Source organism: Aegilops tauschii, chromosome 6 (genome assembly GCF_002575655.3).
Source record: "Aegilops tauschii subsp. strangulata cultivar AL8/78 chromosome 6, Aet v6.0, whole genome shotgun sequence".
NCBI classification, from domain to species: Eukaryota; Viridiplantae; Streptophyta; class Magnoliopsida; order Poales; family Poaceae; genus Aegilops; species Aegilops tauschii.
Window position 1 is genome coordinate 476,643,148 of NC_053040.3, and position 23,007 is coordinate 476,666,154.

Consider the following 23,007-nt stretch of genomic DNA (forward strand, 5'->3'; position numbering starts at 1 on the left):
TTACATAGCTCACCTTTAGCAACAATTAAATCCATTTCTAAACCGCATGAAGGTTTATAGTTTAGAACGATGTGTTATACAGTTATGTGGCACTCTGCAAGGACTGTTATCTATTTACATGGTTTGTAAGCAAAGTAAGGCTAACGGTGCACAGATTTCAGAAAACAGTAGGGGCAATGCCTGGCCACGCCATCACTCAGCTTCAGCACAATTGTGCGTTATAATGTACGTACGTAATAGTAATTTACAGCACACAGCACCTTATACCAAGGAATACAATCCTTGAACAACGAACCACTGAAATAGAGAAAGCAGCTTATACTAAGGAAGAAATAGAATCTTTGCACAATGAAGCACCGAAATACTAGTTGCATGGATCCAAGTGTTTGTTACCTACATTATCCGGAAGCATGAGCCGCTGATAGTCCTGCAAGTGAACGTACTTGCAGTAGTCAGGATCAAAGTCCCACTGAAAATCGCGCTGGTAATACTTATTATAGTACCAATTGTCCTCGAGATTGGAGGGCGGGAACAGCGCTAACAGGCTCGCATCGTCCATTCCCCGGTATTTCTCCTGCATCAAATCAAACATCCCAAAAGCAGAGTAAACACAAAACAGAGAGAGTTTTTGAATTTGTGTTATGATCTTGCCACATGTACTGTATGCATGATGTTGTGATAGTAGCAACGGGGCACCTCGTGAGCTCTGATGCGGCACAGCGCGAGGCGTTGGTTGAGCGCCTTGAGCTGCTGCGCGTCGCACCAGGCCGGTGACTCGTCGTCGTCGTCGTCTTGAGGTGCAGGGGGGCCGCCGTTCAACCGCTCGAAAAGAGAAATGAACTCCCTTTGGAGCCTGTCGTTGTCCCGGTCAAGGCCTTCGATTTGCTCTTGTCCGCCGGAATAATGCATCCGTACGGTGTTGCCGAGATCGCCGGGAGTGCTAGGTGTGCTTTGGATCTTGGTCCTCTTTTCGCCGGTCCATTCAGAGGCTTGGCCGGATCCTCGCGAGCGGCCATTCTCCATCTCCAATCCAAACCCCAGCCTCTCCTGCGGGCACGATTCGATCCGAAATCTGTAGTGGAGGATGGATAATCGGGAACGGTTTGGCGAAGAAGCTCTCTTGCTGGGCCGTATTCTCGTCCAGGCCGCGAGGAGACAGAAGGCTCGGCCCACTCTCTCTTACTCAGCTCACGGACCGGGAGGCCCGAACTGCCGCGGCCCGCTGTCAGTCAGTCACTCACGCCGCCCCTTTCCTCCTCCTCCTTTTCTCCGGCGGTTCTCCCCGGCTTCCAAGCGCCGCTGTCCAGTCCCGCCCGGCGGATCATCGGAGGGTTCGACGCCGCTGTCCCGTCCCGTCCCCTCCATGCAGGTCCCGCGACCCCCTCCTCCTCGCCAGTGCCAGTCCCAGCCCCGCCTCTAAAACCCGCCGCGGCGAGGCTCCAGAAGTGCCGTCAGGTGGGTGCCCGCGAGCTCCTCTCACCTCTGTTTCGGTTCGATTTCCGGAGCTTCCGTGGGGTTAGTTGATTCCCTAAGTTTGTCTCTGCTCGGTTTGGGGGAATTTTCAGGCTCGACGTCCAAGCAAACATCGACCAGGTGTGGATTAGCAAATACACAGTGTCAAATCTGTATATGTAGTATATTTGGCCGCTGTTGTTCATTCAATCTGACACGGGGTTCTGCTATTGCAGGGGACATCATACTTGGCTGATGAGCAACAGAAGAAGGGTAGCATTTGGGAGCTCTTCAGCGAGGCTCAGTCGGAGTAACTTTACTAACCCTCCCTCGTTTTACTCAAATTTAGTGATAATGTCAATTAAATACTGCTAGCTACGTTGTTTCACGATGTCAAATAAATTCCCAGTTACGGTAATGTATTCAGTATTGGCATCGCTTTGGGACTGCACAGAAGAAGTAGGCTACGACAGAAGCTCCTACTGTGGAGCAATGTATGCTTTCACATCAGTTGATTGATAATTACTCCCTCCGTTCCTAAATATTTGTCTTTCTAGGCATTTCAAATGGACACAATATACGGATGTATGTAGACATATTTTAGAGTGTAGATTCACTCATTTTACTCCGTATGTAGTCACTTGTTGAAATCTCTAGAAAGACAAATATTTGGGAACGGAGGGAGTATGTTGTAACTTGTGGCTCTCAGCTTTTATTTACTTGTAACCAGGCAATCTGTCCTTCATGACCACCACAATGCAGCTATGTCCGAGTACATCACCTCTACATATGGAGACGTGTCTCTTTCTGAAGCTCTCGCCGACATTGTAAGTTCACAATCTCCAGGGCACTAGCTATTATTTTTACATAACAGGGTACTAGCTCTCATGACACGGTGCTGTAAGTTACTGATTATGTGCGACTAATCATCTCCGCCTAAATCAATAAAGGGATGAATATGTGCGACTAAAAGGGATGATTCGACAACACCAAGTTTGCAATAATCTCTCTGAGTAAATTATATTCTGAACTTAGCCAGTCTAGGACATATCTAACACAATTTGCTGATTTAGATGATTTCTACATATTGCATATTGTTGATTTAGATAATTTCTACAATGTCACTGAATTTTACAACCCGTGTGAGGTTTAGATCTCACTTTTCTGCAACCATAATATGTGCACTTGTTTGCTTACATACAAAAAAACACATGTCTGAAAGGATATGGAGAAAAAATGGAACAAAATATTTTGATCTACGAGCTAAAGCTGTATGTGCTGCTTGCTTCAAAATCAAGGACATAATCCTGTGTGAATTTGTAATTCACATTCTGTTGTTCCATAGCAAGCAAGCTCTGTTCCTCCTCTGGATTAGCATCTGCTTGAGCCCACGGGTGGTGGTGGTATCTCCTCAGCATCTCCAACCTCTCTGCAACCTCCTTCATCGTTGGCCGCTCTTCCCCACTCATGTTCAAGCATCTCATAACTAGGTGTGTGATCTCTTCAAGCGCTTCGATTCTCATCTCGTCCCTCACTTGGCTGTCCAGAAGGTCTTGGTGCTGGCCTACCTTCACTGCCATCATGAAGCATAAAACAAGGCTTCTATCTTCCTCCGGTCCGTCGAAGTACAATGCCTTCTTCCTTGTCAGAAGCTCCAATAGGACAACACCAAAGCTGTACACATCACTCTTATCAGTCAGCCGGCATGTCATTAGGTATTCTGGGTCAAGGTAACCGCAAGTGCCCTGCACCAATGTTGCCATCTTGGCTTCGTCAGTTGGTGCTAGTTTTGATGCTCCGAAATCTGAAACTTTTGCTGTAAGCTTGTCATCCAACAGAATGTTTGCCGTCTTGACGTCTCCATGGAGAATCGGCGGCGAGGCTGAAGAGTGCATATATGCCAATGCCTCGGCTGACTCTACTGCTATCCGAAGGCAGGTGTGGAATCCTGTATCAGAGTCAAGGCCCCTACTACCATGGATGTACTGGTAGAGTGTACCGTTCGAGACGAACTCATAGACCAACATGGGCACTTCTACTTCGAGGCAACATCCGAGTAGCTTGACGACATTCCTGTGGTTGATCTGGGAGAGGATGAACATCTCCCTTGCGAATTCCTTGGTCGGGACTTCTTCCGTCATCTTTGACTTCTTGATTGCCACCACTGTCTTGTCCTCAAGGTCACCCTTGTAGACGATGCCATGCCCACCGCGGCCGAGAATACGGTCGGCCGCGAAGTTGCTGGTTGCTTTCTCCAGCTCTTCCTTGGAGAAGATCTTGAACCCACCAGTGCCTGTGCTGGTTCCATTGTAGTTACTTATCTGCTGCTGCAGGAAGAGGCCTCCATTTAGCTCAAAGAACATTTGCTTTGTTCTGATAAGCTTCCTCTTCTGGAGCCCCAAGTAGAGCCAGAAGCACATGAACAAAGGCAAGAACACTCCGACGCTGACTCCTGAATACGACATAGCATTATCAATTTATCATTAGCTTTCCGAAGTACAATTGCAGGGACAACAGTGAAATTGCAAGAGCAACACATTTGCCAAATTATCTGTTTACCTGTAACTACTTTCAGTGCTAACGTGAAATTGTCCTTCGGCCGGCAACCAGTCTTTGTTGTGGCATCTCCCCTAGTCCCTGGCGGGCATTGGCAAGTGTGGCTTCCCAGAGTATTTGCACAGACACCGTAGCATGATTGCTCTTCTTTGTGTTTGCACTCGTTGATGTCTTCCATTTTGGCAAAACAAGTCATCAGATGAAGGAGCAGGAAATGAAACAGGAAAACAGGACAGTAGTGTATACCTTTGCATCCATCTTGTAGATAGGGGTTGCCCTCGTAGCCCTTGGAGCAGTTGCAGTGGTACCCAATGCCATTCTTGGAGTCGACACAATCGCTGAGCGCGCTCTGGCACGCGTAGTCAGTTGTGTTGCGCTTGGCGGCGCTGCAGTTGCCGACGTTTCTGACTGCCCAGTCGAGGATGACGGGCACAGCGAAGTTGTTGGTCCGGTTGAGGTACTCACTGTTACCAGTCAGTGTTGTAGTTAACCACTTGGTCTCCGCCAGGAACACATACCGGCAGGTCGTGCTGTTGCTATAGGAGACTATGCCTTTGTTTGTCTGCTCCTTTGTGAAGTCGAGCACGTATGGCTCGTAGTAGTCGATAGCGGGGGGTATCGTGCTCTGGCAGCAGGCCACGCCTGTGCAGGACCCCAACTCAATGAACTGTTGCGGCCCGCACACAGCCATGCACCCACTGACGTAGTAGCCGGCGATGTCGACGAAGTAGCCGAGGTTGGAGCAACCAAGCGCAACAAGGCGGTTCCTGGCCTGGGAGAAGAGGTAGTGGCTGCCAATGAGTGGTACGGACGTGTCGCCGCTCCTGCCGGTGATGCGCCCCTTGCTGTCATAGCATCGGCGTGTTGCTCTGAGGAGGGCCCTGGCCTCGCTGGCGATGATGGACAGGCTGGTTATGCGGATCCCATTGCCAGCCACGGTGAGCCGCGGTGTTGAGCGTGAGTCATTGCACTCGAGCTCGAAGCCACCTCGACCGTCGTTGCGGAAGCAGCCGTCGCCGATGCCAAAGGGGTAGGGGATGGTGATGTTGCCGCACTTGTCACGGCAGCCAGGCCGCACAACCTGCTGCTGCTCCTGAGCTGAGACTCGAGTCACTGGCAGTAGTAACAGCAACATGAGCTGCATGACCAGTGTGGTCGCCATTCTTGCTCTGCTGGTCTACTCAGAGACCGCTGAGGAAGTGGGAAGTGTCAGTTGCTGAAGAATCATGGAAGTCCATATATGCGCACGGATGCTGAAGAATCTGTTCACTAGCTAGGACTGGGTCAATTGCCCATCACTAGTTAATGATGTTCTGTTATGCTTTATCTAGAGTGCTGACGGTGACGACAGCGACTGGAGCTTCGCCATTTAGCCAATGGAAGAACTTGTTTAACCAGGCAGCTCTTGGCAGAGCCATACATGTCGCCAAATGTCAGTACAAAGAGTTTCTGATGGTTATTCTGAAATTTTGGCATGTATGCCTACCTGAAAAGAGAACTTTAGGCCTGTTAATGCTAGGGGACACTAAAGTGGTAAATTGCACCGCCGGCAATCATTGGCTCTTTCATTGTCCATGTAATTTAGTTGACCAAGCTTACTACGGCCACCTGATCCAATCCAGCGCGTGAGACATAACTGGGGACAAAAACTAGCATCGCCGTTTAGTTTGTTGTGAGAATATTTTCTGTTGGAACTTCTTCTTTTGAGAATCTTCCTTTTTTCAGTATCTTCATTGTACAGAATATTTTTCGGTACGCTGCCTGTAAAGAGAACCACAAGTGTAAGTAATGCCGCACAATCAATTAACCTTTTTTTTTACTGCAATCACTTAACCTTTTGGTAAGAAGAATATTTGTTCCATAAACTTCATGTTTCTTTTTACTGATCTGGACAGGAATAATGAACACGGACCCCTACCTGTCAGCAAGCAGAACTATTATGCCCCTAGTCTCTGATCCCGTAGAGGAGCTACTCTTCTTTACACTCACCACCTCTATTCATGGCAGTGACGAACCTTTCTGCCTGCCAGCCAGAGGCAAAGCAGTCTAGCCTTTAATGGAGCGTTGGTGCCCAAGCTCCCCGTCTCTGGTAAATCAAAGCTGCACGGATCAACTGGCGGAGGCTATCTTAATTTATATGCATTTTCTGGTGGCTGTTCGAGCAAATCGTGCATCTTGCACACAGGCTCGACAATGGTTGCAGGTTCGCAGGTATGAAATGCTATAGGTTTGAAACCGATGGTGTTGGATTTCCTTGTTCTGTTTGTTGTGTATATCTTGCACTGTATTATTATTATTCTATTATGAATAATTAGGACGGAATTTAACAAATGCAAAATTGCTGTTCTTTTATTGTTTTAAATGTCTTTTAATTAAGATAAAAAATTTAACTAATTAATGAGTGTAGTTTTTTAAATTTAATTAATGTGCATAGTTACATACTTGGAGTATTGATCTGGAACATTTCTAAAATTTCATTGAATTGTGAAACCTGTGAGGTTAGATCTTGGCAGTGTTCAGTTTTCGGCCACCATCATATGTGCATTTGTATTCTTACATCCTAAAAAATTCATATATAAGGGAATGTGCAAAAATAATGATACAAAATATTTTGATTTACGAGCTAAAGATGAATGTACTGCTTCCTTCAAAAATCAAGGATGTAATCCTGCGTGAACTTGTAATTCACATTCTGTTGATTCCCATCCGCTTGAGCCCACGGATGGTGCTGGTATCTCCTCAGCATCTCCAGCCTCTCCGCAACCTCCTTCATCGTCGGCCGTTCCTCCCCACTCATGTTCAAGCATCTTATCACGAGGTGCGTGATCTCTTCGAGCACTTCGATTCTCATCTCATCCCTTACTTGTCTGTCCAGAAGCTCTTGGTGCTGACCTACCTTCGCTGCCGTCATGAAGCATAAAACGAGGCTTCTATCTTTTGCCGACCCGTCCAAGTACAACGCCTTCTTCCTTGTTAGAAGCTCCAATAGGACGACGCCAAAGCTGTACACATCACTCTTGTCAGTCAGCAAGCATGTTATTAGGTATTCTGGATCAAGGTAACCACAAGTTCCTTGCACCAGCGTTGCAATCGTGGCCTCATCAGTTGGTGCCAATTTTGATGCTCCAAAATCAGAAACTTTTGCTGTGAGCTTGTCATCCAACAAAATGTTTGCTGTCTTGACGTCTCCATGAATGATTGGCGGCGAGGCCGAAGAGTGCATGTACGCCAATGCCTCGGCTGACTCTACTGCTACCCGAAGACAGGTGCCAAAAGCTCTGTCGGAGTTGATACCCTTGCCACCATGGATGTATTGGTCGAGGGTGCCATTTGAGACGAACTCGTAGACCAACATGGGCACTTCTGCTTCGAGACAGCATCCGAGCAGCTTGACGACATTCCTGTGGTTGATCTGGGAGAGGATGAACATCTCCCTCGCGAATTCTTTGGTCTGGGCCTCTTCCATTATCTTTGACTTCTTGATCGCCACCACTGTCTTGTCCTCAAGGACACCCTTGTAGACAATGCCGTGTCCTCCATGGCCGAGAACACGGTCGGCTGCAAAGTTTTTGGTCGCTTTCTCCAGCTCTTCCTTGGAAAAGATCTTGAACCCACCAGTGCCTTTGCTGTTGCCATTGTAGTTATGTATTTGCTGCTGCAGGAAGAGGCCTCCATTTAGCTCGAAGAACTTCTGCTTTGTTCTGATAAGCTTCCTCTTCTGGAGTCCCAAGTAGAGCCAGAAGCACATGAAAAATGGTAAGAACACTCCAAGGCTGATTCCTGAGCACGATGAGGCATTGCCATTAGTTTTCCAGCAGCAACCAAGGGAGCAAAAATTGCAGGATTATATGTTTACCTGTAACTACTTTCACGGCTAAAGTGAAACTGTCCTTTGGCCGGCAACCATTCTTCACGGTGGCGTCTCCACTAGTCCCAGGAGGGCATTGGCAAGTGTAGCTTCCGGGCGTATTTGTGCAGACCCCGTAGCATGCGTGTTTTCCTTTCCGCTCACACTCATTGATGTCTTCAGTTAAATGGCAGAAGGACAGTAGACATTTGTCAGAGCACGAGACAAAATTGGCAGAAGAACAGTAGACGTTTAACAAAAAAGTTAGACTGGACAATTTTTGAGTAATGGTCCAGTTGTATCAAGATCAATATCGGTGAATACCTTTGCATCCATCATATAAATAGGGGTTGCCCTCATATCCCTTGGAGCAGCCGCAACGGTACCCAGCGCCGTTTTTGGAGTCGACGCACTTGCTGAGCGTGCTCCGGCATGCATATGCGGTTGCATTCTTCCTAGCGCCTCTGCAGTTTTCCACGTTCCGGACAGCCCAGTCGAGCACGACAGGCACGGCGAAGTCGTCGGTCTTGTTGTGGTTCTTGCTGGTGTAGTTGGTATGTAACCACGTCTCCTCCACCAAGAACACATACCGGCAGGTCACGCTGTTTACATAGATGATCAGGTCTCCCTTGCTCTTTGGGATGTCGAGCAGGTACGGCTGATAGTAGTCGACAGCGGGGGGTATCATGCTCTGGCAGCAGCCGACGCCTGTGCAGGACCCCGATGCAGTGGATTTCCGTGGCCGGCACACAGCCATGCAGCCACTGACGTAGTAGCCGTCAACGTCGTTGAAGTAGCCGAGGTTGGGGCAGCCGAGCACGACGAGGCGGTTCTTGGTGGCCGAGAAGAGGAGGTTGGTCCCAACGAGTGGTACAGCTACCGGGCCGCCTTGGCTGATGACGCTCCCCTTGCTGTTGTAGCAGCGGCGAGTCGCGTTGAGGGAGGCATGGGCCTCGCCGGTGCTAATGGATAAGCTGGTTATCTGGATGCCGTAGTCAGCTACGGTGAGCCGTGGGACTGGTAGGGAGTCGTCACACAAAAGCTGGAAGCCACCTCGGCCATCGTCGCGGAAGCAACCCGCGCCGATGCCAAAGGGGTAGGTAATGGTGATGTTGCCGCACTTGTCACGGCAGCCCGGCTGCACAACATGTTGCGGCGGCGGCTGCTGCTGCTGCTGCTGCTCCTGAGCTGAGACTCGAGTCACTGGCAGTAGCAACAGCAGCACGAGCAGCACGACCAGTGTGATCGCCATTCTTGCTCTGCTGGTCTGTTCAGAGACTGTTGAGGAAGTGGGAAGTGTTAGCTGCTGAAGAATCATGCTAGTCCATATATGAACGCGGATGCTGAAGATTCAGTCACCAGCTAGGACCGGATCAACTATACCCAGCATTAATGAATGATGTTCTCGTCAGGTGTTATCCAGAGTGCACACGGATGCTGAAGGCCTGAAGATTCTGTCACTAGCTTGGACCGGGTCCGGTCAATTATACCCGGCATTAGTAAATGATGTTCTCGTTATGTGTTATCCAGGGTGTTGACGGTGACGACAGCTTTGCCATTTAGCCAATGTCAGAACTTGTTTAACTAGGCCACTGTTGGCAGAGCCATGCATGTCGCCACATGTCAGTACAAAGAGTTTCTGATGGTTATTCTGAAATTTTGGCATCTGTACCCAGCTGAAAAGAGAAGTTTTGTCTTGGAGATGCTAGTGGGTTAGTGGTTAATTGAACTGCCGGTGAATATTGGCTCTTTCATTATCCATGTAATGTAGTTGATTGAGTTTACTATGGCCACTTGATGGCCTATCCAGTCCAGCACATGAGCCATCACTTGGGACGAACAGCTGCTCACTTACAAAACTAGCATAGCTGTTTAGTTTCTTGTAAGAATATTTTCTCTGAACTTTTTATTTATGAGAATCTTCCTGGTTCAGTATCTACAACTCAAAGAAAATCACAGGTGTAAGAACATTTGTAAGAAAATCACAGGTGTAAGAACATTTGTAAGAACCAGTATTTATGAGAATCTTCCTGGTTCAGTATCTACACTCACTTAACCATTTGTAAGAACATTTGTTGCACGCATAAAACTCATGTTTCTTCTTACTGACTTTGACAGGAAAAATGAACATGAACAGGGGCCTGTCAGCGAGCAGAAATATTTCTGCCCCTCTGAATCTCTTATCCCGTCGAGGGTGCACACAGGCTCGGCAATGGTCGCAGGTACAGAATGCTTTAGGCCTGAAACCAGTGAACTGGGCTTGGGCATGTATATGATAGGCAGTGCGCTGGATCAGTGGAAGCAATCCGTCCGAGCTCCTTTCACAGGCCGAACTCAGGCGATCTTTACCATCTCATCATATTCAGACCATACAGCCGCATCCACACTCTTCAATTTATTGTTTGCGGGAACTTGCATTTCTGTTGTTACTTTGAAAAGAATTCAAGTCTTGGTATACTTTTGCAAAAGAACAGTGCACAGTAGCCAATGGCAGAACTTGTTTAACCAGGAAGCTCTTGGCAGAGCCATACATGTCGCCACATGTCGGCATAAAGAGTTTCAATGCTTATTCTGAATTTTTGACATGTGTACCTAGCTGAAAAGAGATGTTTTGTCTTGTAGACAGCTAGTGTAGTAGTGCTTAACTGAACTGCCGGCGGTCATTGGCTCTTTCATCATCCATATAATGTAGTTGACCGAGTTTACTACGGCCACTTGATGACCTGATCCAGTCCAGCACGTGAGACATCGCACGAGACGAACTTGTACTTGCTTACAAAACTGGCATCATCGTTTAGATTTATTGTGTGACTGTTGGAACTTTTTGTTGTGAGAATCTTCCTGGTTCATCATCTACAACCCTAAGAGAATCACGTGTCTAAATAATGCACACTTACTTAACCTTTTGGTAAGGACATTATTTTGCATGCATAAAACTTATATTTCCTCTTACTGACCTGAACAGGAATAACGAACATGGACTCCTACCTGTCAGATTCTGTCCCTCCGAATCTTTGACCCCGCTGAGGGTGCGGACAGGCTCGAAAGTGGTCGCAGGTACGTAATGCTACAGGCTTGAAAGCGATGAACTGGTGGTGGATTTTCTTTGTTCTGTTTGTTGTGTGTACCTTGCTGTGTATTACCATCCTCTTACGAGTTTAAATTTTTTTCGCGGGTATTACGAGTTTAATAGGATGGATTTTAACAAGAGCAAGCTTGCAGTTTCTTTTAGCACAACCTCAGCAGTGTGGGGGCAATGTTTGTCGATTGAAACGCATGTCGAGCCTGTTCAAGTCTCGTTTGATGTTTTCTGAAACTGTTTGTGCTTTCCCTTATCAACAAGTCATCACACTGATCCCTTCTCAAGAACTGAGCTAGTTCAAGGCGAATGCTCCCTGTTTTCTCCCATTAATAACCTTACAGTTTACTGAACGAAGGTGGCATCGTGCTTAGTAGTAACTTAAACGTAGCAGATCGACGCTGCCTAACTTATTGAACAATGGTATATATAAAGCATTCTTGAACACTCCCGGCACCTTTATTTGTTGACAGATCTAGTGATGGTCAATGCCGCGGCAAGCATGCATGCTCACCCTGTGATGTGATGTGATCTCTTCTCAGGCAGCGTTCGGAGGAAGGGGCGGGAGCTTGAATCCCGGCACAGGCGCGATGAACTTGCGTTCCTCCACGCCGCCGGCCCGGCTGCTTTCCTCGCCTGATGACAAACATATGAAGTTAGCACATAAGGAGTATAATGCAACAGCTAGCACATATTAAGTTACAGAAAGAATCATCTAGTACCTTTTTGCACCCAAGAAATGGCGCGGCGGCGGGCAGCAGCAGAAGCAGCAGCCTCTGATGGCTGCATGCCACTGGGCGGCCCTCCCTTCATGCCTTGCATCCAGCCGAGGCTCCGACGGGCGGTTGCTCGTCCGAGCGGCACGGCGTGGCCATGGGCGACATCGCCGGCCACAAGGACGAGCAGAGCCACAGCCATGAGCGCTGTTTTGGATGCCATTCTTCTTGCCGTCTCTGCTCCTCTTCTGCTAGCTGCTGGATCTACCCCAAACACCAGTACTGCACATGTTACTGCTACTACTCTGCAGACTCGTAGGTTAGGCCTTTGATGAGACACGATGGATGCGTAGCAAATGAATGGAGGAATCGGTATCTTGTAGCGCCGCAAAGGAGGTTTCCATCGTACACGTTGTCAGGTCAGCCCCAAGACACACACAAAAACAAATGTTGTCATCAGATTCGGACCTTGCAACTGCTTCTGCACTCTTGTTGGATCTAGTGCTTTGATCTGGAATTTGCATTTCTGTTGCTGCTTTGAAAAGAATGTTGTGGTCACCTAGCTGTCCAGGAGCTTGTTGTGTGCTGGCCGTCGTGGCCGCTATGAAGCGCGAGACGAGGCTCCTGTCCTCGGACCCGCTGAAGCAGAATGCCTTCTTTCCGGTCAGAAGCTCCAGCAGGACGACGAGCCGAAACTATACACATCGCTCTTGTCTGTCAGCTGGCATGTCATAAGGTAATCTGGGTCCAGTTACCCGCAAGTGCCTTGCACCAGTTTGGCGATTTCGACCTCGTCGCTTGGCACCACTTTGGTGGTGAGGTTGTTGTCTAGGAGGATGTTTGGCCGTCTTGACATCTCCGTGGAGGATCAAGAGGACGTGACAGCAGACCCTATTTTTCCAAAATTAAAATCACACGAAGAAGAATAAACAAAAATTGCATTGCACCAAGAGACAAAAAGACCAACCGTATACGTCTACTCGGCTCGCATTTGCGCTGCGTGTAATGCCTCAACGTCTAGACTCGGCTCGCATTTGCGATGCGTGTATGCCTCAACGTCTAGACGTCGGTCTTTGGACTCACAAACCCGATTAGCCAGCGCTAACTGGCCCGTGATTGCGTCATCGGCCCTACGTAGGCCAACAGCAGTCTAATTAAGCCGCGCAACTGATTTGCATACGAGCGGTGTGGTACTATTAAGAGACAGCGAACGGCATTCCCTAAACCGCGCCCGCTACAGGCAACCGCGCAAACGGGCGCACACCTCTCCCTCCTTCACGCGTCTTCTTGGGCCGGCCCATCGTTCCTTTTCTTCTGTTGTAAAGCACAAACAAAATGCAAATGCGTCTGGTGGAAATCGAACCCGCGACCTCCTCTTCGTCCGCACCATACGCTAACCACCGCACCAATCTTAACTCATGTGTTCAAAAATATCTTCTTCACTGTTTTCTTCTCATGTCTATTGTTTCGTTTTTCTTGTTTATTCGGAAGGGTTTTGTTTGGTGTTTTTCTTTTTCTTTTGTTCATTTCAATAAACTATTTTTCAAATTAATGAACTTTTTCGAAATCGAAGAACTTTGTTCCAAATTCGATGAACATTTTTTTGAATTGGATGAACTTTTTTCCAAACTTGATGAACTTTTTTCAAATTCGATGAACTTTTTTTAAAATTCGATGAACTTTTTTTGAATTCGATGAACTCTTTTCCAAAATCGATGAACTCTTTTCAAAAATTGATGAACTTTTTTCAAATTCGATGAAGTTTTTTTCAAATTCGATGAACTCTTTTCCAAAATTGATGAACGTTTTTCAAAATTGATGAACTTTTTTCAAATTTGTAAACTAATTTTCAATATTGATTTTTTAAACTTTTTTAAAATCGATGAACTTTTCTGAAATTGATAAACTCTTTTTGAGAATTGATGAACTTTTTTTGAAAATTGATAAGCTCCTTTTGAGAATAGATGAAGTTTTTGTTCAAAATCAATGAACTTTTTTCAGATTTTCTGGAAGTTTTAAAAAATCGATGAACCTTTTCCGATTTTTGTGAACTTTTTGGAAAACTGATGAAATTTTTTCTAATTCGTGATTTTTTTCTAAAATCTGTGGACTTCCGAGAAAAAAAACACATTTTTGTCAAAAGAAATCACACTTTCCTAAAATGTTTCCATATAATTTAAATATCTACGCGGCTACTGTTCTTATGTAACGTCGCGCTGCAATGTTTCATATATTAGTAGTAGCTCGAGTGGTCAGGCAACCACTTACTGGAGGTATTGATCGCGATTTCGATTCCACGTGCAGCGCCATATATGTCTGAGTTTTCTTTTTTCGCGCTACTACCTGTGTGTTCGTGGGCCTGGCCCATACCAGCAGGCGCGTGGGCGCCGGTTAGGAGCTCCCCAGCGAACCGCGCGCACGCAGCCTAATTAAGCAACCAAGCGGGGCACGCTGGACGGCCCACTGGCCGAAAATTACAGACCCATGGGTCGCGGCCCGCCACGTTGCTCTCTCGTAGTCATAGCCTCATAGCCTCGTAGTCGCGGCCCACCACGCGAAGTCCTCCAGCGCCGCCGCTTAGCTGCCCCCGCGCGACGGAGACCCGGCCTAGCCCCACGTGACATCAACCCGGCGGCTGTGCAGCTCCGATGTGGCGAGAAGGCGCTGCTCGATGCGACGACGACCTGGCAGCCTCGGCGTTGCCCTATGCGACTGCGACCCGGTGCCCACGGCACTGCCGCACCCGATGGCAACCGGACGGCCTCAGCGCTGCCCCGAGCCGACGGTCTCAACACTGCTCTGATGCGAGGATGAATCGACGGCCTCCACGCTTCTCTGATGTGAGGACGACCTGACTACTTTTTTCAAAACAGAGGCAAAAAGTTTGCCTTATCGATTAATTAAGCAGAAAAGAATTGCCCAGTTAATTAACGAAAAACTGGATGAAAACCGATACAAACCCACCGCATGTGAACTACTCACAAAGCATGCAACCACATAAGCGCATGATTAGCAACACCCATCAATCCCCACAACACGCAACGACCACCAACGACCACACCGCTACATCACAAAGAAACCCGCGATGAGAGAATCCGTTGAAGACCACGAGCACCACAAGAATCCAAGCAATCATCAAGCAGCTGCGAACGCCTTTTCCCATGACGTCACTCTTCTTTGTTTTGCCTCTGAGGGCCTCCTCCACAATCTTCTTTTCAGATCCAAGGCTAACCTTTTCCAGACGTGCGAGTAAGCTGTGAAGCTCAACCTCTGAGAGAATATCATCGACCTTCTCACGCACAGTCATCATCTTTCCCACGACCACGTGCTGGTCGGTAATCGCAACATCGAAACCTCTTCGGTCCACAAAGGCGAGTAGCTGGCTGGGCGTCGAATGAGAGGCGCTAACATACCGAACGCCTCAACGTCACCACTTCACGCAACGGCTTCCCAGCGTTGCTCGATGTGATGGCGACATGGAAGCATAGGCGCTGCTTGCTTTACTGAATGTTGCCGATGCCACCGGGCTGTGCCTGAAGCCGTGAATGTGCAACCGTGCTGAATGTCATCTACCTAACTGAATGTGCAACCGTGCTGTGCCTGAAGCAGAGTAACAGACAGCGCTGCCGATGCACTACGGTCCAGCATGCCATCTATATATGTCCATGTAATGTACTGCTGTAATTGACTGAGTTTACTACGGCCACTTGACGACCTGATACAGTCGAGCGTGTGAGACATCACTCGAGACGAACTTGTGCTCACTTACAAAATTCGTACACTCTCTTAGCCTTTTGACAAGAACATTCTGTGCATGCATAAAACCCTTTTTTTTTCTCACTGGCCAGGACAGGAATAATGAACATGGAACCCTACCTGTCAGCGAGCATAAATTCTCTGTTGCTCTGAGTCTCTAATCCTGTCGAGGGTGCACAAAGGCTCGGCAACGGTCGCAGGTACGAAATGTTGTGGGCTTGAAACTGATGAACTGGTGCTTATCTTGCTGTATATTACCATTGTATTATGAGTTTAATTAAGGTGGAATTTAACAACTGCAAACTTGCAGTTTCACTCGTTTTGAGCACAACCTTAGCAGTCTGGGGCTATGTTTGTCGATCAAAACGCATGCCTGTCCTACCCAACTCTCATTTGATGTTTCCTGAAACTGTTTATGCCCTTATCATCAGTCCATCACACTGACACTTTCTAAAGAACTGAGCTAGATCAAGCAGAATGCTCACTGTTTTCTCCCATTATTATAGCTGATTCTGCCTTACAATTACTAAAGAGAACTCTCCCCTCCTCTCCCGCGACCGCGTCGCCCCCGCGGCCCAACCTCCTCTTTCGCGCGCCTCCCCCCCTTCCTCCCTGCCGCCGTCGCCGGCGCCCGCCGCCGGCCTGCCCCAGGCGACGCTGGTGGCGGCGGCCCCCTGGCATTTTCCCTCTCGGGTGTCCTCCGGTGCGGGACGGGGTGATTCCGGGCGGTGTCTCTGGGCGGCGACAGTCCTGGGCGGCGGCGGGGGTTCCTAGCGCGAGCGGGAGCGTGCTACTGGGTGGCGGCGTCGCCGTTGGCGGCGGGGAGACGCGGCGGCGTGGTCTGGCGGCGCCCGCTCGGTCGAGATCTCGGCCCTTCGGGCCCTATCTGGGCCTGGGCGAGCCGCCGGCGGGGTGGGTATGCTTCGTGGCTTCTGGGAGGCGGGGAAGAGGCGACGAGCGGCTGGGTGCTGGCGGCGCCATCACCGGCTTGCTGCAGCGTGGTTGGCGGGGCTTAGCGGGCCCATTTCGGGCCTGGCCGGGCCAGGGGTGGCCTAGCATGCCCTGCTACCACGTCCGGACGGCGACCGCGACGGTGCCGGAGGCTCTGGCTTCCTGCACAACGGCGGTGGAGGTGGTTCCCTCCCGTTCCGCTACGGTGCTGCTTCTCCCTCCGCGGGGCGCTTCTCTCCGGTCCTCTTGGCCTCGTGTTGGTGTTCGCAGTGAGGCGGCGTGGGTGGCGGCGCAACCGCGATGGCGCATGGTGAGGGGCGGCGGTCTGGCTGGTCGGCTCCGGTCCGGTTGGGCGGTAGGGTTGGAGTGCGGGAGAAATCCTTGCCGGTTCTTCGGCTCCGATGCAGTGACACATGTGGGTGCCACCTTTCCTTCCTGGAGGGTGTCGGTGATATCCATCCCCCACCTCCCTCCGCATGTTGGGGGAAACCCTAGGACAGGTCCGGGCAACAGCGTCGTCGGCGTCACATTCCTTCTTAGAGGTGCTGCTTGGTACGCGGCAGTTCGGAGCCTCAGGTTGTGGTTGTTCGTTTCTAGAGGGCGTAGCGGTGGCGGGTCATCCGCACTTTGTCGGGCTGCCGTTGTTGGCATATTTTTCTTCTCTTTTTTTTTGGGCTTGTTGTGCTGCTCGCCCCAGCGTTCCTTGTATCGGTGTTGGTTGCTTTGGAATATAAAGTGGGGGAATCTTTTTCGGTACCATCACTGAACTTATAGGCGTGTCCATTCTTAGTAACTTAAACATCGCAGATCAATACCACCTCACTTATTGAACAATATATATTGAGCATCCTTGAACAGACCTAGTGGTGGTCAATGCCACGGAATGCACGCATGAACGCTCCGTGATGTGATCTCTTGTCAGGGAGCATTCGGGGGAAGGGGCGGGTGCTTGAAACCCGGCACAGGCGTGATGAACTTGCCTTTCCTCGCCTGATACATCAACATGAGGGCACATTCAAGAATATCCTCATCAGGGAAAGACAATTATAGGTAACTTTGTTAACAATGATGCGACGGTTTTGTTTGCTTCTCTTTCTGTGACCCTTTTTGTACCACCAGAAAATTATCAACCCAATGATACAGAGCCTCTACCTCTTTGCACCCAAGAAATGGTAAGGCGGGCAGTAGTAGAAGCAGTGTCTTGTTTTTATTAAATTTGTTACCATCACATATGCGCGGGAAAACATTCGACAGAGGCCGTCTGTCTACCGTATTGCTAACAAAAACTATTTTTACAGAAAACATAGAAAGAAAAAACATGATATAAAAAGGTAAAATGGCAGAAAACAATAGAAAAACCAAAAGAAACAAGAAAAGGAAGGGAAAACACATTTATTGTTCAATTTAGTTTTTGTGAGAATTTTGCATTTATGTTCTACACTCTTCTCTAATTTAGTGTTTATATACTCATAATATTTGGACAATACAACTGTTTCTACCGTCTTCTTCAATCTAGTATTTGCGTCTGGTACTATTTCAGAAGAATTCAAGTCAAGATATACCTTTGTGAAAGAACAAACACATAGTCTACAAGCTTAAAGTATATGTGCTACCCCCTTCAAGATCAAGGACATCTTGAGGCCCAAACATGTACTCCACACCCCGTTCCATATCCCTACCAAACAAGCTCTGCCCTTCCTCCGAATCACTGCCACCAGCTTGACCCCACGGGCGCCGCTGGTACCTCCTTAGCGCCTCCAGCCTCTCCGCCACCTCCTTCATGGCCGGCCGCTCTTCCCCGCTCACGCTCACGCACCGGGTCACGATGTGGGTGACTTCTTCCAGCGCCTCGGGCCCCATTTCCTTCCTCACCTGGTCGTCCAGGAGCTTCTCATGCGTGCCGGCCTTCGTGGCCGCTACGAAGCGTGACACCAGACTCCTGTCCTCAGGCCCGCTGAAGCAGATCGCCTTCTTTCCGGTGAGAAGCTCCAAAAGCACGACGCCAAAACTGTAGACGTCGCTCTTGTCTGTCAACTGGCATGTCATGAGGTACTCCGGGTCTAGGTACCCGCAGGTGCCCTGCACCAGTGTTGCGATTTGAACCTCATCGCTCGGCGCCAGCTTCGATGCCCCAAAGTCCGAGACTTTGGCGGTGAGGTTGTTGTCGAGGAGGATGTTGGCGGTCTTGACATCTCCGTGGAGGATCGGCGGTGAGGCCGACGTATGCATGTACGCCAATGCCTCTGCCGACTCTGCGGCTATGCGGAGACGGGTGTCCAAGGCTGTGTCGTTGTTAAGCTCCTTCCCGTGGATGAAGTGGTAGAGGGTGCCATTTGAGACATACTCGTAGACCAACATCGGCACCTCCACGTCAAGGCAGCAACCAAGCAGCTTGACGACGTTACGGTGGTTGATCTGGGAGAGAATGAGCATCTCCCTCGCGAACTCCTTGATATCGGACTTCTCCATCATCTTAGACTTCTTGATCGCCACCACAGTCTCGTCCTCCAAGACGCCCTTGTAGACTATTCCATGGCCGCCGCGTCCGAGGACCTGGTCTGTGGCGAAGTTGTTGGTTGCCTTCTCGAGCTCTTCTTCCGAGAATATCTTGAACCCGCCGCCGCCTCCTACAGCGGTACCTCTATTGGAACGCATCTGCTGCTGCAAGATGACGCCTCCATTGTGCTCGAAGAAGTTCCGCTTTGCTTTGATCAGTTTCCTCTTCTGGAGCCCCAGGTAGAGCCAGAAGCACATGAAAACCGACATGAACACGCCAACGCCGACTCCTAAATATGACATTGCATACACAATCATTAGCTTAGATTACCGAGAATAAATTGCAGGAAGAACCATCGACGGAGATGGAATATGTTGCATGATGACCATCGATGGATCAGTGTGTGTACGGTGTACCTATGACGGTTTTCAGAGCTAAGGTGAAATTGTCCTTTGGCCGGCAGCCGTTCTTGGCGGTGGCACCTCCACTTGTACCTGGTGGGCATTGGCAAGTGTGGCTCCCCGGCGTGTTTGTGCACACACCGTAGCACGGGTACTCGTCTTTCAGATGGCACTCGTCGATGTCTTCAGTTTGCAAAGCAATTTCAACATCATTTGTTCAAACAAATCACAAAAATTTAGTAACAGAGCACAACAGCTATACTATAGTGTTGGTCTCGTGTGGCTAGCCCAAAAACTGTAGAGTTGGTGTCAGAAATCAGTAGGATGTGTACCTGCGCATCCGCTGTCGAGGTAGGGGTTGCCGTCGTAGCCCTTGGGACAGCTGCACCGGTACCCGGGGCCGTTGGTTGCGTCGACACACTGACTGCCCGTGCTCCGGCAGGCGAAGTCGGTGACGTTTTGCGTGGCAGCGCTGCAGTTGTCGATGTTGCGGACGGCCCAGTCGAGCACAAGGGGCACGGCGAAGTCGTCGGTGCGGTTGAGGAAGACACGGTCGGTGTAGGTGAACCACTCGTCCTCGACGAGGAACACGTAGTGGCACGACGTGGCGTTGGTGGTGAAAGCGGCCGAGTCCTTCGACGGCGGGAAGTTGCGCAGGTAAGGCCCGAAGAAGCTGATGTCGGCGGGTATCTCGCTCTGGCAGCAGCCGACGCCGGTGCACGGGCCCGGCATGGCGTACCGGGAGGGGCGGCACACGGACATGCAGCCGCTGACGTAGTATCCGTCGCCGTCGACGAAGTATCCGAGGTTGGGGCAGCCGAGCGCGACCAGACGGTTCTTGGCGTCGGAGAAGCGGTAGACGCTGTACTGGAGGGACATGTAGGTGTTGGTGCGGTCGACGAGGCCACCGGTGGAGCTGAAGCACTCCCGCGTCGCGTTGAGGTAGGCGCGGGCCTCGCCGGACGCGAGGGAGAGGCCCGCGAGGTGGTGGTCGAAGCCACTGACGGTGAGGCGCGGAGGGGAGCCGTGGCACTCGAGCTGGAAGCCGCCTCGGCCGTCGTCGCGGTAGCAGCCGGCGCCGATGCCGAAGGGGTACGAAACGGTGATGTTGCCGCAGCTGTCGCGGCACCCAGGCCGCGCCACGGGCGGCCGCCGTCGAGCTGACGCCGGTGCCACTACCAGCACATGTAACAGCATCAGCAGGAACAGAACGGCGGCTGCCAATGCCATTCTTGATGTGTGTGCTCTTCTCTGGACTGGAGACTCTGCTTGGATATAGGTGGACTGGTGGAGTGTGTGGTGTGTGTAGGATACGAATGCCATGGCCTGCCTTGACCGGGAGATGCAGGATCTAAATGCCAATGGTCGTTGAGAAATTGAACACGTATGACTGCGACATATGCGTCTGGATGCTGTTGGAAATAGGGAGCAGTCGAATCTCAGTCGACCTGCCGGCTAGAATGTTCATATCTGCACATTCATGTAACTAGGCCTTCATGCAAACACTAGCTTGAGTCTCTCACACGAAAAACAATAGATATACAAAAGTAAATCGGGAGTTGTCCGGAAGGAGGGTTCTTCCCTTCTTGGACCCTTCGGCCGCCCCGGACGGGGCGGCCTTGGGGGGACTTTCCTCCTCCTCCTCGTGTTCGCGGGAGGAGTGCGCCTCGGTGCTTTCGGACGATGAGTTCGATACAACCTTGCGCCGGAGACCCTTCCTGGTCCCCGTGGCCTTCTTATCCGGCACCTCATAAGGTGCCGGAACCAGCATCTCCGTTAGGAGAGCATCTGCTGGATCTTCGGGCAGAGGAGCCGGACAATCGATCCGCTCCGCTGTCGCTACCCAGTCCTATTAAACGGCGTGGAGACTTAGATCCCGCGTGTAGTTATACTGGGGAAATGAACATCTTATAAGATATAAAAGACTTACCGGATTCGCAGGGCGCTTTGCGCTGAGTCCGCGGTCCTCGGTAAGGGGAGGTGATACCTCGGCGCCCTTGAACAGCACCTTCCAGATGTCCTTGTGCGTCGTGTCGAAGAGCTCTCGCAGTGTCTGGTGCTCGGCCGGGTCGAACTCCCACAAGGTGAATGCCCGTCTTTGACACGGGAGGATCCGGCGGAAGAGCATGACTTGGACCACGTTGACGAGCTTGATTTTCTTGCTCATCATGTTTTTGATGCATGTCTGGAGTCCGGTCAGCTCTACCGGGGAACCCCAGGACAGGCCCTTCTCTTTCCAGGAGGTGAGCCGCATGGGGATTCCGGATCGAAATTTGGGGGCCGCCACCCAGTTGGTGTCGCGCGGCTCGGTGATGTAGAACCACCCCGATTGCCACCCCTTTATGGTCTCCACATATGAGCCTTCGAGCCAGGTGACGTTGGGCATTTTGCCCACCATGGCGCCTCCGCACTCCGCTTGCTGGCCGACCACCACCTTCGGTTTAACATTGAAGGTCTTCAGCCACAGGCCGAAATGTGGCTTGATGCGGAGGAAGGCCTCGCACACGACGATAAACGTCGAGATATTGAGGATGAAATTCGGGGCCAGATCGTGAAAGTCCAGCCCGTAGTAGAACATGAGCCCGCGGACAAACGGGTGGAGGGGAAATCCCAGTCCGCGGACGAAGTGGGTAAGGAAACCCACCCTCTCATGGGGTTCTGGGGTAGGGATGATCTGCCCCGCATCTGGCAGCCGGTGCGCGATATCCGCGGCCAGGTATCCGGCTCCCCGTAGCTTTGTGATGTTCTCCTCCGTAACGGAGGAGACCATCCACTTGCCTCCCGCTCCGGACATGCTTGGAGTGGTTTGAGGAGAAAAACGCGAACTTGGGCGCTGGAGCTCGAGTGCGCAAGAATGGATGAGCAAGGAGGAAGAAGGCGTGGGTGAAAAGGGTGAATCCTTGTCCCTTTATAAAGACGGAAGAAGCTATGCGCCTCCCCACCTACCTGGTAAAATCGCTTATTCCCCAAGCACCGTAATTGATGGCGCGGTTGGGTTACCCACACCCGTATTGATGAGAATCCCGTGATAAGGGGACACGATCTCTGCTTCGACAAGACGTGCCAAGGAAACCGCCTCGCGATATGTGCAGTGGCTGGTTGTGAAAAAACGGTTCGAATAATGACCGGGCCGTGGTGTGATGTCATGCTGCAAAATGCGTCAGCAGATTAGATTTGTGGAAATATTATTCTCTCTACGGTGGTATGTGGAATTTGTTTTGCAGAGCCGGACACTATCTTTGTGTTCAAAATCTTCTATGGAGTATTCGGAGGAGGAACCCGCCTTGCAATGCCGAAGACAATCTGCGCGCCGGACTCATCGTCATTGAAGCCTGGTTCAGGGGCTACCGAGGGAGTCCTGGATTAGGGGGTCCTCGGACAGCCAGACTATATCCTTTGGCCGGACTGTTGGACTATGAAGATACAAGATTGAAGACTTCGTCCCGTGTCCGGATGGGACTCTCCTTGGCGTGGAAGGCAAGCTTGGCAATACGGATATGTAGATCTCCTCCCTTGTAACCGACTCTGTGTAACCCTAGCCCCCTCCGGTGTCTATATAAATCGGAGGGTTTAGTCCGTAGGACAAGGACAATCATACCATAGGCTAGCTTCTAGGGTTTAGCCTCTACGATCTCGTGGTAGAAACTCTTGTAATACTCATATCATCAACATCAATCAAGCAGGAAGTAGGGTATTACCTCCATCGAGAGGGCCCGAACCTGGGTAAACATTGTGTCCCCCGCCTCATGTTA

The 23,007-nt window shown here is 50.2% G+C and overlaps 4 protein-coding genes and 1 pseudogene across 4 annotated transcripts; 1 reads left to right on the forward strand and 4 right to left on the reverse strand.

Moving 5' to 3' along the window:
* Positions 1-269: 269 nt before the first annotated feature.
* On the reverse strand, positions 270-1,057 carry LOC109742873 (uncharacterized). The gene is made up of 2 exons (XM_045230141.2): positions 697-1,057; positions 270-574 (listed from the first exon to the last, which is right to left on the reverse strand). The coding sequence occupies exons 1-2, from the start codon at positions 1,021-1,023 to the stop codon at positions 365-367; spliced, it is 537 nt and encodes a 178-aa protein (XP_045086076.1). The 5' UTR covers positions 1,024-1,057; the 3' UTR covers positions 270-364.
* Positions 1,058-1,084: 27 nt separating this feature from the next.
* LOC120967211 (uncharacterized) lies at positions 1,085-6,220 on the forward strand. Its single transcript, XM_045230472.1, has 6 exons — positions 1,085-1,101; positions 1,145-1,455; positions 1,566-1,593; positions 1,689-1,762; positions 2,183-2,279; positions 5,904-6,220. The coding sequence occupies exons 1-6, from the start codon at positions 1,085-1,087 to the stop codon at positions 5,962-5,964; spliced, it is 588 nt and encodes a 195-aa protein (XP_045086407.1). The 3' UTR covers positions 5,965-6,220.
* LOC109742863 (wall-associated receptor kinase 1-like) lies at positions 2,286-5,886 on the reverse strand (annotated as a pseudogene).
* An 8-nt stretch (positions 6,221-6,228) lies between the features above and the next one.
* On the reverse strand, positions 6,229-9,107 carry LOC109742864 (wall-associated receptor kinase 1-like). The gene is made up of 3 exons (XM_040393825.2): positions 8,180-9,107; positions 7,865-8,032; positions 6,229-7,788 (listed from the first exon to the last, which is right to left on the reverse strand). Exons 1-3 carry the CDS (start codon positions 9,105-9,107, stop codon positions 6,656-6,658), a joined length of 2,229 nt encoding a protein of 742 aa, XP_040249759.1. The 3' UTR covers positions 6,229-6,655.
* Positions 9,108-17,808: 8,701 nt separating this feature from the next.
* LOC109742866 (wall-associated receptor kinase 2) lies at positions 17,809-20,577 on the reverse strand. The gene is made up of 3 exons (XM_020301958.4): positions 19,588-20,577; positions 19,271-19,438; positions 17,809-19,143 (listed from the first exon to the last, which is right to left on the reverse strand). The coding sequence occupies exons 1-3, from the start codon at positions 20,483-20,485 to the stop codon at positions 17,945-17,947; spliced, it is 2,265 nt and encodes a 754-aa protein (XP_020157547.3). The 5' UTR covers positions 20,486-20,577; the 3' UTR covers positions 17,809-17,944.
* Positions 20,578-23,007: the final 2,430 nt, after the last annotated feature.